General features: G+C 37.1%; 1 protein-coding gene across 1 annotated transcript in view; it reads right to left on the reverse strand.

Moving 5' to 3' along the window:
- ITGA4 (integrin subunit alpha 4) overlaps positions 1–15,949 on the reverse strand; it is a 96,319-nt gene that overhangs the window by 65,887 nt on the left and 14,483 nt on the right. The window contains exons 3-10 of the mRNA XM_003791468.3: positions 12,369–12,475; positions 12,148–12,274; positions 8,863–8,930; positions 7,391–7,520; positions 5,935–6,020; positions 5,196–5,258; positions 4,969–5,106; positions 864–975 (exon numbers count right to left, since the gene is read on the reverse strand). Coding sequence (XP_003791516.1) covers positions 864–975; positions 4,969–5,106; positions 5,196–5,258; positions 5,935–6,020; positions 7,391–7,520; positions 8,863–8,930; positions 12,148–12,274; positions 12,369–12,475 — 831 coding nt within the window. The remainder of the gene's footprint in view (positions 1–863; positions 976–4,968; positions 5,107–5,195; positions 5,259–5,934; positions 6,021–7,390; positions 7,521–8,862; positions 8,931–12,147; positions 12,275–12,368; positions 12,476–15,949) is intronic.

A 15,949-nucleotide genomic window follows, 5' to 3' on the forward strand; every position in this document is an offset into this window, starting at 1 on the left:
ACGCACAGTTATATTAGTGCCAGCTCTTTAATTACAGAAATACTTCCACATCAGTGGGTAAATAGCTACTGCACGTTAGTTTCCCAGTTGCCTCCCTTCACCTTGCTCAGGATTCTGTTCAGGGATCCCCCAAATGCTCCCACATTATCACTACAGTGAATGCCTGACATCTCAGGGGGCTACCAGAACCCTGTTCGAGCTCTGCAGCCAACCTCTGTTGAGTTTGGTCAGTATTTTTAGTTCCATGATAGTTCCATTGATAGTTCCATGAGTTCAACGAGTCTATGATATGCATTTCCCGTACCCTCCACGTTTTATTATTTCTGAACTCAGGATTCTCCTTAAAACAGAAAAATGGCATCTTACAAGGGTACATGGGAAATTTACTAAATGTAGAATATAAATGTCTTAACACAATAACTAAGAAAATGCCGTGAAGTCTATGTTAACCACTTAGATGAAAATATTTAAAATTGTATATAAAACCAGCACATTGTACCCCATGATTGTACTAATGTACACAGCTGTGATTTAAAAAAAAAAAAAACACAGAAAAATGGGGATGTCACCATTTAATAGGTAGCATTTTTTAGGGGCACATAAATAATAATGCAATGTCTGATCAGAGGTGCATTACAATCAGTGGAATATTCTGGGTATTATGAGTATTTTAATATCATTTCTTGTTAGCAATGGTAGGAGCGATAGCTGATATATCAGGTGTAACATTACAAAGAAAACGTAGCATCCATTTTGGCTTCATTTTCTACAGAAAGGCAAGCAACACAAACTCCAATCAGATTCTCTTCCACAAGCCATCCCCAAAGCAGAAATCACATACCAAATTAGATACTTTTAATTACCTTCAAAGCCATCATTGTCAATGTCACCAAGATTAACTATAGATTCCCCAAATCTTGCAGCGTATTTGTCACTTCCAATGAGTTCTGTTTCCATTTCATTCATTACTGCTCCCTAGATAGCAAGGGAGAGAAAAGGTGTCATTATAACCCTCCCTGACAACTTTACACATGATTTACTGTTGTAATTGGATATGGATTTTTTCTAATGTGTCAAACAAGTTGGACAAACTACAGACTGAGCGTTAGTACACACATCTCAGTTCAATTCAATAAATATTTATTGAGTCTGTCAACACATAATAGTATGATTAGAGCACAGAGGACATCAGAAATTGTCACACTCATGATCCCGAGCTTTGAAAATCCAATAAATCATTTTGATAATTCAATTTGGCAAATATTTATTGAGCTTCTACTAAAGATGATGCCCTGTGTAAAGAGTGAACAGGTGAAAGGCGACGAGGTAGGACGTGTATCAAACATCCCTTTCCTCAAGAAGCCCACGGTTACAGGGAGGGCTGAGTGCAAAAATGGAAATGGAGACTTAGAAGTCCAAACTACGTTACAATAACAAGAGGGAAAAAAAAAAGAATATCTAATTGTCATAACAGATTTCACAAAGGAGAGGGCATGTGAGGTGGCTATTAAAGGGCAAATGTAACTTTGATATACAGAGAAAACTATTAGCAAAAAAAATTCCAAAGACTCTGGCTATAATGAATGGTATGTATAATACATGAGACTGAAAAGTCAGATGGTATTCTTCTGGTACAGCATTTTGATTGTGGAGGAAAACTTTTTCCTAATTAGTGGACAAGAGGAAAGCACCGAAGGTTTCTGAGTTGGGGAATGACATGACTGAAGCTGGCCTTGGAACCTTCTCCTAGGGGCAATGGACTAGTCAACTTCCAATTTTTTAGGATATAGGAAGATGACTTATTAAAATGAGACATTCAAATGAACTGTTAAAATAACAGCTACCAGGTCTCTTCGCAAACTTTGATCATTTCAGTCCCTTGCATTAAAAAAATAAAATAAAACAACCCATGTTGCATACATCATAGCTCCTTGGAGTTAAGGACTAAGATTATTTTTTCCATAGTTCTGGCTAAATTTCAGATACTCACTAAATGTCATTCATTTTATATGAACTAAGATAACTAGAATCATCTTTACAGATGTAATCACTGACACCAACACAGCGGAAGACTCTGGAAAACAGCGTGGCTCCTGAGAAAATGCCCAAATGAAGGAGCAGAGGAAAGAAGATGCTCTGGGGGGACAAATGCAATGGACTGAAGTTCTGGAAGGAGAGTTTTAAGAGGATGTGGTTACTCTTCTTCAGTATCCTCCAGTCACAGAGAAAGCTGAACAAGAGTTTGCCGGGGATAGCTCTTTTGCCTGGATAGCTATTTTAGGAGAAGCACATAGAAGCCAGAGTCATGCCAGTGCCACTGTTTCTTGAGTTCATTCAGCACCAGTATCGGAGCACAGCACCTACGTGTCCAGCACACTTGCAAGCCTTGAGGACACAGCACTAAATCAGACAGTCCCTTTCCACCTGGTGTCCGTGCTCCAACAGACAGGCAGACAATAGCAAACCAAATACATGTAAAAATATATAAGGCCACATACGGCCGTTTCAAAGAGTTGGGAAATAGGAGGTTAGATGGGAAAAAAGACTAAACTACACCAGGTGATTCAAAAGCTGAAATCAACTGTTGAATTGACCCCAGTGATCAACAGCACATGAGAGAAGACTAGGAGGGTAGCTTGGTAGACAGAGCTCCTTCCTTGCCCTGAAATAGAGAAGCTCTGCTTTTAGCTGTTTTTCATAATGAGATTAAGATTCCAGTGGGGAAAAATCCTGTATTGCTTTATTTTAGGTGTAAATACATTTTATTGTTTAAAGTGTTCTCAAAAAAAAGTTTAGTTGTGGCTCAGCACCTGTGGCTCAAGCGGCTAAGGCGCCAGCCACATACACCTAAGGTGGCGGGTTCGAATCCCCAGCCCAGACCCGCCAAACAACAATGATGGCTGCAACCAAAAAATGACAGGGGGTTGTGGCGGGCGCCTGTAGTCCCAGCTACTTGGGAGGCTGAGGCAGGAGACTCACTTGAGCCCGGGAGTTGGAGGTTGCTGTGAGCTGTAATGCCACGGCACTCTACCCAGGGGGACAGCTTGAGGCTCTGTCTCAAAAAAAAAAAAAGTTTAGTTGTAAAGAAAAAGATCAATTTATAGCAAGATGTAGCAAGTAGAAAGAAGACCATTTATGGAAAGGGAAATGTGAAATCTCTATGGAAGGAAAATTATTGTCTGTCGCCTGGGACTGGCCAGGTCTCAGGCCCAGCTTATCTAGCTCTCTTCTGGAGAAGAACTTACCGCACTCGCTCTGTGCTAGTTAGCTCTGGAACAATTACCCTCAGGTGCCTAAGGGCTATTTGCTTTAGCAGGAGGGAGAGAGAGAGAAAGATAATATATGAGGGAGTGAAGCAGTCTTAGCAAGAGATTGAATCTTAGAAGAGAGATGCCAGGCAGGTGTTCTGCAGGCAGGAGAAGTGACAGAGTCAAAGTGAGCGGGTCCAGGACAGAATGTATGTACGCGCCCTGGCTGCCTTCGCCTGCAGCTTCTTATAAACGTGATCCCGTGATTCTTAGCACCACAGGTGTAGAGACTGCTAATCACGGATGCTCTCTCTCGTCTCTCGAGCTCTCATGCTAGGAGAGCGGAATCCCTCCCTATGCCCTCATCACCAAGGTGTTTCTTATGATTACCTGAATGTTCCAAGCTTAGCTCTCCTTCTCACCTGCTATATGGTCTACTACATAGTAGATACTAATAATGAGATTCTAACGATGAACGTGTAGATGATACAACTTTACTATGAAATTTAGGGTTAAACATAGGCTAGGAAATCTCAAAACATAAAACAAAAAGCTGTTTCACATTCTGAACTTTGAGATTCTTCCAGCTCTATGAGACTAGAGTGTTCTTTCCTCTTTATCCTGTAGAGAGTTCAGGCTGCAGCTTAGAGTGAGAACTTATCACATGTTCTGAAACCATTAAACACAGGTATAAATGCTTTCTGGAAACACATTTTACTTTGTGGACTCCTGACTGAAAAATGCTGTGCCATGAAAAATAAATCAGTTATCTCACAATCCTGCTCTCACTTCCAAATCAAAGGACTAGGCAGATACCCCATTAAGACTCTATCATCTTTTTGTTTTGATTTAATATCAAGAAGCTACGAGGGCTGGGAGCCTGTGGCTCAAGTGGCTAGGGCACCAGCCACATACACCTGAGCTGGCAGGTTTGAAACCAGCCAGCCCTCCAAACAATGACAGCTGCAACCAAAAAATAGCCAGGCATTGTGGCAGGTGCCTGTAGTCCCAGCTACTTGGAAGGCAGAGACAGGAGATCGTTTGAGCCCAGGAGTTGAAGGTTGCTGTGAGCTGTGATGCCACAGCACTCTACCCAGGATGATAGCTTGAGGCTCTGTCTCAAAAAAAAAAAAAAATAAAGAAGAAGCTAGGATGACAAGATAAGGCCAGGAGCACTCTTTAAATTGGACCAAGTCATCAGTCAATTTTACATTTGCATCCAGAATATAATCTATGTAAATTATGAAAACAAATATTGTATCAAAACATATCTTATTTCTGTTTTCAAATCAGAAATTAAAGACATTTAATTCTTTATCTCCTAATACATTTTAAAATTTATTAAACTATACAAGGACCTTACCTACAAAACTATTAAGAAATCTATATTTTGAAAGATGTATGAACATTCTTTCACATTAATTTTCATCAAAATAAAACGAAAAGAAATTTCAACCACTAGAGTGAACACACACAAGCTATGTATAGAGAAACTTCATAACCCTTTGTCCCACACTTCTGGAATTCACAGTATCAAAATGAGAGTGAGTTTTTATTATCATGTCCCATTTCACTTGTAGAGCATCAGCGCAATGCTGGAAGTTTTACTTTTGCCAGTAAAACACATCTAAGAATCTACAGTCTCAGCGCTCTGGGGTAAGAACAATGTCAGTTTTGATAATTTCATAAATGCCTTCCAGCGGGCAGGCGCTGGACATACCGAGCCGGAGTTAATATACACGAACACTCGTCCTTCCTCTCTGACGGTGCTCTGCATGGGAGCTCCCACAAGTAGATCTGAGAAGCCATCTGCGTTGAGGTCCACGGCACACACAGAGGCTCCGAAATAGGAGCCAAGCTGTCTCAAAGTAAACCAGATCCAATCATTGAGAAAAAGGCAGGGTTGCTCCTAAAGTCCTCAGCAATACCAAAGGTGAGACATATTACCTTTTTACCTTTCATTTCATGTAAGATAATTAGTTCTCTTTCTTCAATGCTGAATATATATGCCTGGAATTGAGGAAAGAATTAGAAAAAGATAGATTGCTATCAGATTAAAAAAAAGTTTTCATGTGATCACAATATCAATTCTTATAATTTATAATTATTTAATGTACAACAATCTTTTTAAGAGTGTTATAAAGGGTTTAGGGATCTACTGGTACATTAATATATCTTACTTGCAAATCTATCTTCTCAGATAATATCTTACTGATCCTATAAAGAGTGCACGGAAAGTGATGTTTGCTTCATTTTTCAAAAGTAAGGTTCAGGAAAAATCAAATGACCAATGTTCACTTTGGTGGCAATGTGATAATCACTAGAACCAGAAATAACATCTCCTTCTTTCTAGTCTTACCACAAAATACCTAGCCACGTCAATTTCTTTTCAGCTCTAAAGCTGTTATGCACAGTATACGTATTTCCTGGACCTCTTTAGATAATTCTATTTTACAATTTACTCGTAAGAAAGGTTTCAGTTGCTCTCTGTAATGATCCTGAATGATTTTGTGCTACCTTTCTTCTAAAGTCATAAATCTTTTACCAATTCCACTAAACGTAATATGCTGTTAATCATTTCTAATCTCTCCGTCCTTAGAAAATCTGCAGTTTTTCCTTTACTATCCTCTTGACGCAACTTAACTGAAGCTTTGTGAAGCAATAACCACCAGAGTAGAATTCTCACCTTGCCTATCTGTTCATGCTGAGGAGCCCCTCCGACCACCTCGGTGGTGTGCGGACTGCGAAAGTGACCAGCTCCAACGGAATATCCTTCAGGATAAAGGAGAGAAGGCTGAGGATCGTTATTTACAAGGGGTAGAATATAAATCATAAATCTACTCATAGGACTAAAAGGGACCAAATTCAAAACGCCTACATTAAGCACAGTTATAATATTTAGCACAGTGATGCTCCAAGTGATTCATTTACTACATGTTTGAAACAATTTTGATGTGTGTGTTGCGAAACTGTCCTCATGTGGTTAATTATTCCATGACCTAGGAATTGAAAATTATAACTTTACATCTATTTATTTCCTGTGCAGTATCAGTAATCAGCTTTGAGGAGTACAACAGAAATATTTCAGAGTATACAAAATACACATTCTCAACTTCAAATAAAAATCATCCTGAAGTTCAACTTTTTGCCATAAAATCCTTCTATTGGTTGTGATGACTTTATGATGACATTAAGGTAAAATATTTCTATTTTATATGACAAAAGGCATATCAAATTATATCTCTTATAATACTTGATGACACCTGTCAACCATAAATAGGAAAATGATGAATTGTAAATGAATTTATCTGTCTGAAAATGAATCCCTTCTGTTTGACTAGAAAAAAATACTGTTCTATAATTATTTCTGAGTATATGATGCTCACAGTGGAAGCATATACAACGTGAACAAACCTGTAGTCCTTAAAAGACAATAGGAAAAGCATTTATTTTCTTGTAATGGGAATTGAGGCCAGAATATTTTGTATTTCTGTAGAAATATAGATGATCAAGTAGCCTACTGCTGACTTATGAGATGATAATAATGAGGAGGAAGAGGACAAAAATAGTTAAGCTCTGGGAAATATTCTAAGAACTTAGGAGGTGAAGGTCAGTGAGCCGTTTTTAGACCCACGTGCTTCCTAATGTCGCCCCTCCTTTGAGAACGGTGTCCTCATTGGCTGTCCCTGCTGGCTTTCAGTTGGTCCTTAACAACACTACTGCAGTCAAACGAGTTAATTACTGTAAAGTACTTTTAAAAAGTTCCAGGGATAATGGTAAGCCTTCATATATAATACATATGTTATATATTGTTATAATACATAACAAAAATAATATTTTTTTTGCTTATTATAAAAAAAAATGCTTTTTACAAGCTTAAAAGCATTCCCTAAAGTGAACCGCTAAGAGTAAATGACACTAGAATCTCTAGTCTCAGGATTATATATTGCTCAGTATAGTTACATATACAAATGTGAAATAGTCACAGAAGTTTTATAAGTTTTACCCTGAAGTGATAGTTTCTGAAAAATTTTTTTAAGTACCACTGGTCACTCAGATCTTTAAAAAATGCAATTTCCCTTATTTATTATTACAGTATCTGTAAAGCAGAGATAATTTGAGTTTGTCTATTTTTGTAGTACCTAGATAACTTCCAAATTTCACTTGATTCTGTCTGTTTGAAAAAGCCTTGTATTTATTTGTGGTTATATTGTAGACAAAAACAGAACCCGTCCAATAAGCTGACCCTGGGGCTCCCATCACAATCGAATCCTGTAAGAAAAAAAATGTTATCATTTAAAAGTTCAATCTCACAACATAAAACCTTCTCCAGAAATATAACATTTTAAGTAAATAGTGAAGAGAATAGATGATTATAATAAATGTCTGAATTATGAGCATTTTATGAAGTTAAAAACTTATCAGAAAAAAAATAAGCCAGAGAAGCTGATTAATGGATTTCTACCTAAAAGTACAATTTCAGAGAAGAAACTCTGAAACTCTATTTCACATTCACATACGTTATCAGTGAATTTTAAAAGGTGGAGATGGAATTGTGAAACATTCAAGTAAGCTTTTAGGAGAAAGGCAATGTTTCTAGTAAAGAAAATCATATGTGGATAATTCATTAATGCTCATTACAGAGAAAATGAGGTGTTGCCAAGGAGTAAAAAGTAGACTTAATTTATTTCAATTTGCAAAAACCACTGACCAGTTTATCTAACAATGCTAGCTTAGCAAAAAACAAACAAAAACCCAGTGGAATTTGGGTCATTTTTTATCACAAATCACAATTTTATAAAAGGAAACAGAAGAAATGTTGGAATGAGCATGTCCTTCTCTGGTAGAGACTGAACACTGTGAGCAATCAAACCTATTTACCATAATTCTGTCTTTCCTAAACAATCCTAAACTTTAAAAAAAAAATAGGTCAATTTATAGAGAAACTAAAGAAAGCTTCATTGTAATCATTTTTAATATAATAGTTAATATGTACAGAAATTGTTAACCTAAAACTCAATACAGCTAGATTTCCATCAGAAAAATCCATGAATCCACAGTGAGACTTTAAGAGACAATGGGAGATTTAGGGGTTGAGTACAACTGTTACCTTCCAACTGTTACCTTCCACTCGATGGGTGTCATCGAGTGTTAGAAAAGAAAGCTTGGGAACACTGTGAATCTGATTTAGAAGGATATTAACTTCTTAAATATCTCAATTAACATAATATTTATGGAAAATGTGGTTTCATATGCTTTGTCCTATAATTAGAAATTATAAATAACATACTTAGATCAATATTTTCAATAAATACTTAAACTGTTAACCTAAGCTAACAATTAGCTATAGATACTTTTGATTTTCACTAAACTGTTCATTCTTTAGTATAGATTTTAGTTGGTTTTGTGTTGCACAGTCATCTAAACGAAGATATTTTCTCAAAATATGTGCAGAATATTCAGTGAGAAAAATTAAATTAGAATACTCAGAAATATAAAAGACATTATGTAGAAGTTACACAATTTTTACTTTAAAACATAACATCAGTCTTAAAACCTTTAGAATACTTCAGATTCTATCTGTAACCTTCATAGGTACTTTTTGAACTATTACCTCTGTATAAAAACTAGATATTCCAGCTTGACATGACGCAAAATTTTCTCCAAACTTTTTCACAAAGTCTAAAAATGAAATACAAAAACAATTCAGAATTTCATTTTGAAATAAAGGCATAATCTTCATAACTTGCTTTTCTTATAGATCCTTACAAATAAGTCTTTTAAGGTCTCTATTCTGTACTTTCATAGTTTAAAAAAAAAGTAACTTTGATATAATTTGAGATCACAAATCGTTTCTATATTAATCTTCTAAATATCCCTATGAAGTTTCAATAAAAATGTTTTCTTCTGTCTCTTCTTCACAAGAAGAATATGCAACTTACATTAAAATTTCTCAAATAAGTTGTTAAGACAGAGGTAGGATTGTGAGTCTGGGCTCCTACCTTCTTTTTATTGCACTTATTAAAGGTGCACACCATTGTTTTGAGAGATATATACATGTACAGTGAAGTGATTACTGGGCTCAAGGACATTAACACACCCATCTCTTCACGGTGACCTTCGTGTGTAATAAGGGCACCTGAAACACTCTCTTGGGAATTGTCTAGGACACAACAGGATGATTTTAACTATAGTCTTCATGCTGTACCTTAGGCCTCTAAGATTATTCATCCTACATCGCGGCAACTTTGGATCTTTTGACAAATATCTCCTCCTTCCCAACTTCTTTCCTAACCCCTCAACCACCTTTCTACTCTATGCATTTGATGTTTTTAGATTCCACATATAAATGAGGTGTAGTATTTATTTCTATTTCTGTGTCTGGCTTATTTCACCCAACATAAGGTCCTCCAGGGTCATCTATATTGTCACAAATGACAGGATTCTTTTTAAAGGCCAAATAACGTTCCATTTGGTATGTGTATATGTGTACACTCACTGCCCCCCAATTCCTTATCCATTCATCTGTCTCTAGACACAGGCTGTTTCCACACCTTGGCTAGTGTGAATGATGCTGCCATGACCATGAAAACCCAGGTTATCTCTCTGTGATACTGATTTCTCTTCCTTTGGGTGCATACTCAGAAGAGGGATTGTTAGATAATATGTTAGATAATACAGTAGTTCTATTTTTTCTAATTTTTAATTTTTTGAGACAGATCCATATTTTTTTCCATAATAGCTGTACCAATTACAGTCTAATACTGTGAAAGGGCTCCAAGTTCTCCAAATCTTTAACAACACTTGCCATCTCTTGTATTTTTGATAATAACCATTCTAAAGAGTATGAAGTGATATTTCAATTCATATTTCACTTTTTTGTGGTTTATAATGTTCATTTGCTTGATAATTAGTAAAATTGAGAAACTTTTCATATACCTATTGGCCATTTTGAGGCCTTCTTGGGAAAGAAAACATTCTGGTCTTTTGTCCATTTTAAAATCATATTATTTGGGGGATTTTGCTATTGACTGAGTTCTTTATATATTTTAGATCATAACCATTTATGACATACATGGTTTTCAAATATTTTCTCCCACTCCATAGGTTGTTCACTCTACTCTGTTGTTTTCTTCGCTGTGCAGAAACTCTTTCTCTTAGTGAGTCCCACTTGTTTATTTTTGCTTTTGTTGCCCAAGCCTTCAGTGTGACATACAAAAAAATCATTGCCAGACCAATGCCAAGGAGTTCTTCCCCTATGTTTTCTTCTAGGAGTTTTGTGATTTTAGGTCTTATGTTTGTCTTTAACACAGTGAGTTGGTTTTGTGTATGGTGTAAGATTCCAGTTTCATTCATTTGTAAGTGGATATCCACTTCCCAATGCCATTTCCTAAAAAGAATATCCTTTCCTAGATATTTTCCAGACTAAAAGAGACTAAATCAAGATCTGCTTGTAGATGGAGGGCCTTTTATTATAATATAAAGCCCCACAATGAATATTTTTGAAACTTACTAAGGAGACATACCTTTACATCTTATGAAAAACTGACATGAGTAAACCTCTATAAAAACAAGAATAAGGAAATCTCCTTTTTGGCTTTGCCAATAAAAAAGCTTAAATTTCTGGTTACAATTACCACTTCCAGTCATGAGTTTTCACTCCTTTTTATATCTTACTTGATTCTATAATTTACAATTTTAGGCTTGTTAGGGTCGTGTCCTCTTGAACTCTACATAGAATGTGGCAAAGTATATCTTAGCAAAAATAAAATCTCTACTTTAAATTCTCTGTTTTAAGATATTAACCATAAACTATTAGTAAAGAGGATGATACATTTACAGATACCTAGGCTGAGATTGATTGCAGTTGACATTTTAATATTCACCTTTTATCTTCCTGGTATCAAAAGGCAAAATGGAAATGTATTTGACATAAGCTACTCTGTAACAACAAATGCCAGGTAGAAAAGATCCCAATACTATTAGAATCAATAATTAAATTCAAATATTTGACCAAAGTTTTTAAAGCTAGTAAGAATTTTTTTTTAATTGTTGGGGATTCATTGAGAAGAACCAGGTTACACTGATTACATTTGCTAGGTAAATTACCTCTTAAATTATGTCCCACCCCCAAAGGGTGTGGAGTTTCTTTGGGGGGTGGGTGTTGGACAAATTGGAAATTGGCCTTTATGTTTCTTGGTTCTCTAAAGAGACTTTTTTAGAATTTTAGATTTGTTGACGCTATCACTTTAAATGCTCTTTTGACATATTTACCCCTAATTTTGATGACTTCAATTGTTTATGTCCTTGCTCTATACATTCAGACGCCACCTACAGCACAGAATTTCCATGGGAAAGACCTTTGAAACTTGACACACTCGACACTTCCTATTTTAAGGAATATACATGAATTAGATAAAAAAAAATGAGGGGGAAAGATTTGCCGACACTTATACTTCGATTCCTTCTAAGTACTCTCAGAAGCTAAAAATAAAGTAAGAAACCTCAACAGTCTTCTTCTTTTGAATTAGACTTCCAATGTAATTTCATGATTGCAAATGTCCTATAATTACTGGGCATTACACCCACATCTACCAAATCAAAAATAAATTTAATGCAAAAGTGAATAATTACCAACTAGATTCCAGAGTTATTCAAATTAAACTGTAGAATTTTTGTACCACAAAGTACATTTCTGAAAATTAATGCTACTGCAATTGGGTAAAGGAAGAAAAGGAAGGAATGATTTGAGCACTTAAGAAGAATATAGCTACTCTGAAGCTCTCCCTCTCTGACCATCTAAACTTAAAAATTAACCACGACAAAAACAAAACTAAGAAACCCTAAAAGGTGTTCACTTATTTCTCTAGATTTGGTTAATATCAAAACCATGCCTTACCTTGATAACATGGAGCTAACCTTTTACTCAGTTCTGTTCGTAAATCAGGGGGCATGCCATAGCAGACACCAGTAGGGAGCTTTTCAGTTTTTATGTAAAATATATTTTTCCATCTATGCCCACAAGTCTGAACAAGATAAAAGTAGACCAAATTATGTCAACATTCCATCCAGTGTGTGTCTATTTTCATAATGAATGAGTGGACCAATTCCTATACCTACCACGATGGATCCATTTTCGCCTGGCTGTCTGGCAAGTGTGACCCCCAACCACTGATTGTCTCTCTCTTCTAAACAAGTCTTCCCACAAGGGTCTCCAGTCGGGCTACCTACAGCATTGGAAAAAAAATGTATCATCAATTGTCTTGAAAACAACATTATTCTACAAGAGCAGAGAAAATGAACCTGTGTGCTTATTCTCAGGGCTTTTCCTCCAGCCACTTCGCTATCTCCTTCCATTCAGCATATAATGTCAGCATAAATGTGAGTTACTCTGTGAAAACATACTTGTTCACTCATACAAGGTGATTTTCATTCGTAGAAATGACCTTTAACTGACGGCACCGTGAAGAGTGAGACTCAGAGATACAGGAGATGGCTAACCAACGGACCCAGAGTGGTGAAGACCAGTTAAAACCAGCAGAGTCTGTACAAATACACTCGCAGTGTCTAACGCTTGGGAAATAACTTTCCATTTATCTAGGAGTGTAAGCAATCTTGTTAGAGTACTTCTTAAAATGTTCTTGTTCTGAGATACTAAGAATAGAAAAACTGCAATATGGTCTTCAGCAGTAAAGGCACAGTTTAGTGGAGCTGGAAGATGATTGAGCACACAGAAAGTGGAACCTAAAATTAGCACAGTAAAAATGTATAGCATTTACAGCAAACTGCCCTATGGTCTACATTCGCTAGAACGTGACTTATGTTTTCAGCAAAGATAAAATGATTTGGAAAACCAGATTATTTCAGTAGTAAATAAAAAACTGCAATAAGCACTTTGGCAAATGAGCAAGACAGTCAAACATAAATAGAATATTCTTGTGCAACATTGTACTTTGTACAATAAAAAGTAATCTTTACAGTGATAATAATTTCTTTTGTTGGCATAAATTCTTTGCTTTATAGTTGGGATCAGATTAAAATCCTATGTGTAAGTGATTTCAGACAAGTAAATCTGGGAGAGAATAAGATGCAGCATCATAGTGTTATTTTCTTCTGTCTTTATTTTCACCCTCTTTGATTGGCCCTTGGCAATGCTACTCCATTTGTGCTTAATTCCAATGGCAGAGAAGTATAATAGCATCAGTTTGATTGAATAAGAATGTGGAACTTGAGTTTGTTCACTTAATTTCAAATTTTGGTTACTAGGTACCATGTTTTCATAGTTTTACGGTGACCAGTCTCTGTTTCATTAGGTACTTAGTCTCCTCCCATGACTTGATTTGAAGATACAGATTCCTGGGCAAACTCCAGATACCTTCATAGAAAAGGCATGGCTATGTGCAGGAAGTATCCTAGGTAGGAGAGATTTTGATTAAGCAGCATGGGAAGATGTTGGTGTATACATTAGTTTGTGCCCCAAAGGGCCATTTGGGTAGGACCAAACTCTTAATCACAGCTGGACTACAGAAAATGTTCTAGCCCCTCCTCTGGAGATTGACTCAGTAGATCCAGGTGAGGCCCTGACCTGTGGTCAGGAACACTGTTATAGTGGAATGCGGATCATGTTTCCCTGGCCAACCTTCATGTGGAATGACGATGACACCCACAAATTGGCAATGGCTTTCTGGAGGGCTGGACTGGAGGAAGACCACTGGGATTGCTGGGCAACGTTTCCTATTGAAATGGAAAGGGAATCTTGCTTCAGCCCCATTCTTGATAAAGGGTCATTCAGCCAGACATATAAGATCTTTGTGCTGAAATGAAGGAAGGAGAGGGGAAGGCATAACAAGGAAGGAAACGGGGTACACAGAAGGAAAGAGGGGCAGAAAATATACCGTGGGAGGCGATGGGGAAGGTCTAACGCAGGGAGGCTTACTGTGGCTATGGAATGCCAAACCAATATAACTGAAGTGAAACAGAATGGCAAACGATAAATTTTAGTTTTCAGCTTTACTTTTCGCTAAAATCACCAGTTATTCTTTACTGTCAAAAACTGATGATAAATGGTAGGTTTAATCTACCTGACGGTGAAGTTCCTGTTATTAGCACAAAAACCCTATCAATGAAATACCTCTGGAAACATTAAAATGTTTCTCAAATTATAGCCAACATTTAGTTAACTAAGACCACTGAGCAGGAGGTAAATTCAGGACAGAAGAGGATAGAGGTCACACTAGCACAGGCTATCTCCATTAAAATACAGTACATGTAACGGGGACTTTCATTAAGATTACGTCTCATATTTAGAAACTAATTTACCCCTGTAGAGATAGCCATGAGAAGTTCAAAAGTAGTGAACACTAGTTTAGAACCACAAAATAACCAAGAAAATTACTTGATGAAAACAGCCAGGAAGATCCTGGGTATAAAAATAGCATATTGCTATTATATGTTTCTTAGCTGATCTGTTTTATACATTTTAGAATGAAGAGTAGAGAAACTCTTGGGGTAAGCTGTTCTCTGTTTATCACTCTGTGTTGCCTGTCCCCACCTCCTGTGTTAGTTTTAGCTCCATGAGGTGACATCACAATATCCTCACTGCTCGGTCTCACACTTAGGTTCACGTGCACCACAAACGACTCCTTTTACCAACTCACACTTAACTCAAACATCGTTTTCTCCCTGCCTGAGTACCTCTCAGATCTCTGAGATTGGAGCCACTATACCCTTCTGTGTCCCATGGGGTCACACCAAATCCTGGGATTTTATTTCCAGAGTGGCTCATGCCCTTCTTGTTCTCCCTATTCTAGGTGAAAAATAATGAGCCTTAGGAACAGGAGAAGAAATAGACCTCCAGAAGCTACAAGAATGAGAGGTTTACCTAAGAATAAATGTAGTAAAAGGTTTCCCAGGAATGCAGGGGTGTGACCTACTCACCCTGGAGTAGAAGAGATTTCAAATAGAAAAACAGGGCAAGTGTGTCAGCTGGGAGTGGGGGTGTGGGGTTAAATACCTAACACAATCACGCCCCCGTTGGTTACTGTGTGTGTGGTTCCAAAAAAAAGTTGCCTTCTGATGTATAGATACGGTTTCTGATTCATGGCAATTAATTTTCAAAGGCATCCCATTGTGTTTATTGTTAGTTACTCCACTCTCAGATGCCTGAGAGATGGTCGGCATCAGAAGTCAGGGGTCCTCAGACACACAGGATGTGGTCGCTAAAGGAAATTATGGTGAAATCAATTAATATCCTGCAGGAAGAAGGATTTTCATTTCTGTTGGGTTAACTACATTTGTTTATTTACAACCATGCTGGCCTATGTCCAAAGATAAGTAAATAGTGACCTCATTCATCCTGGCCAGGACTGTGCCATGTTTGTCATGGTCCACCCTCAACGTCCATCCCAGACATGTGTGCTGAAAATGGAAAGGTCAATAAATAAAATCTGATTCACACTGCAACTGGGGTTGACTGAGCACCTTCTATTTATAGTATGAATCCTAATTCAAACTGTGTGTCCAAAAGGATGAAGGCATAACCAAAAAGAATACTCAAACCTAAACTCACGAAAGGATGACTCTTCCACAAAACAAAAGCTAATCCTAAGAAGGGAGTAAACATGTACACTCACGCTGAGACTTTCCTCCCTGCCATTTCTTAACACTGCTTCTGCCACAGAGGTAGCCTTCAATAGCAGGAA

The sequence above is a fragment of the Otolemur garnettii genome, unplaced genomic scaffold (genome assembly GCF_000181295.1).
Source record: "Otolemur garnettii isolate 467f Iridium unplaced genomic scaffold, OtoGar3 scaffold00048, whole genome shotgun sequence".
Lineage (NCBI taxonomy): Eukaryota > Metazoa > Chordata > Mammalia > Primates > Galagidae > Otolemur > Otolemur garnettii.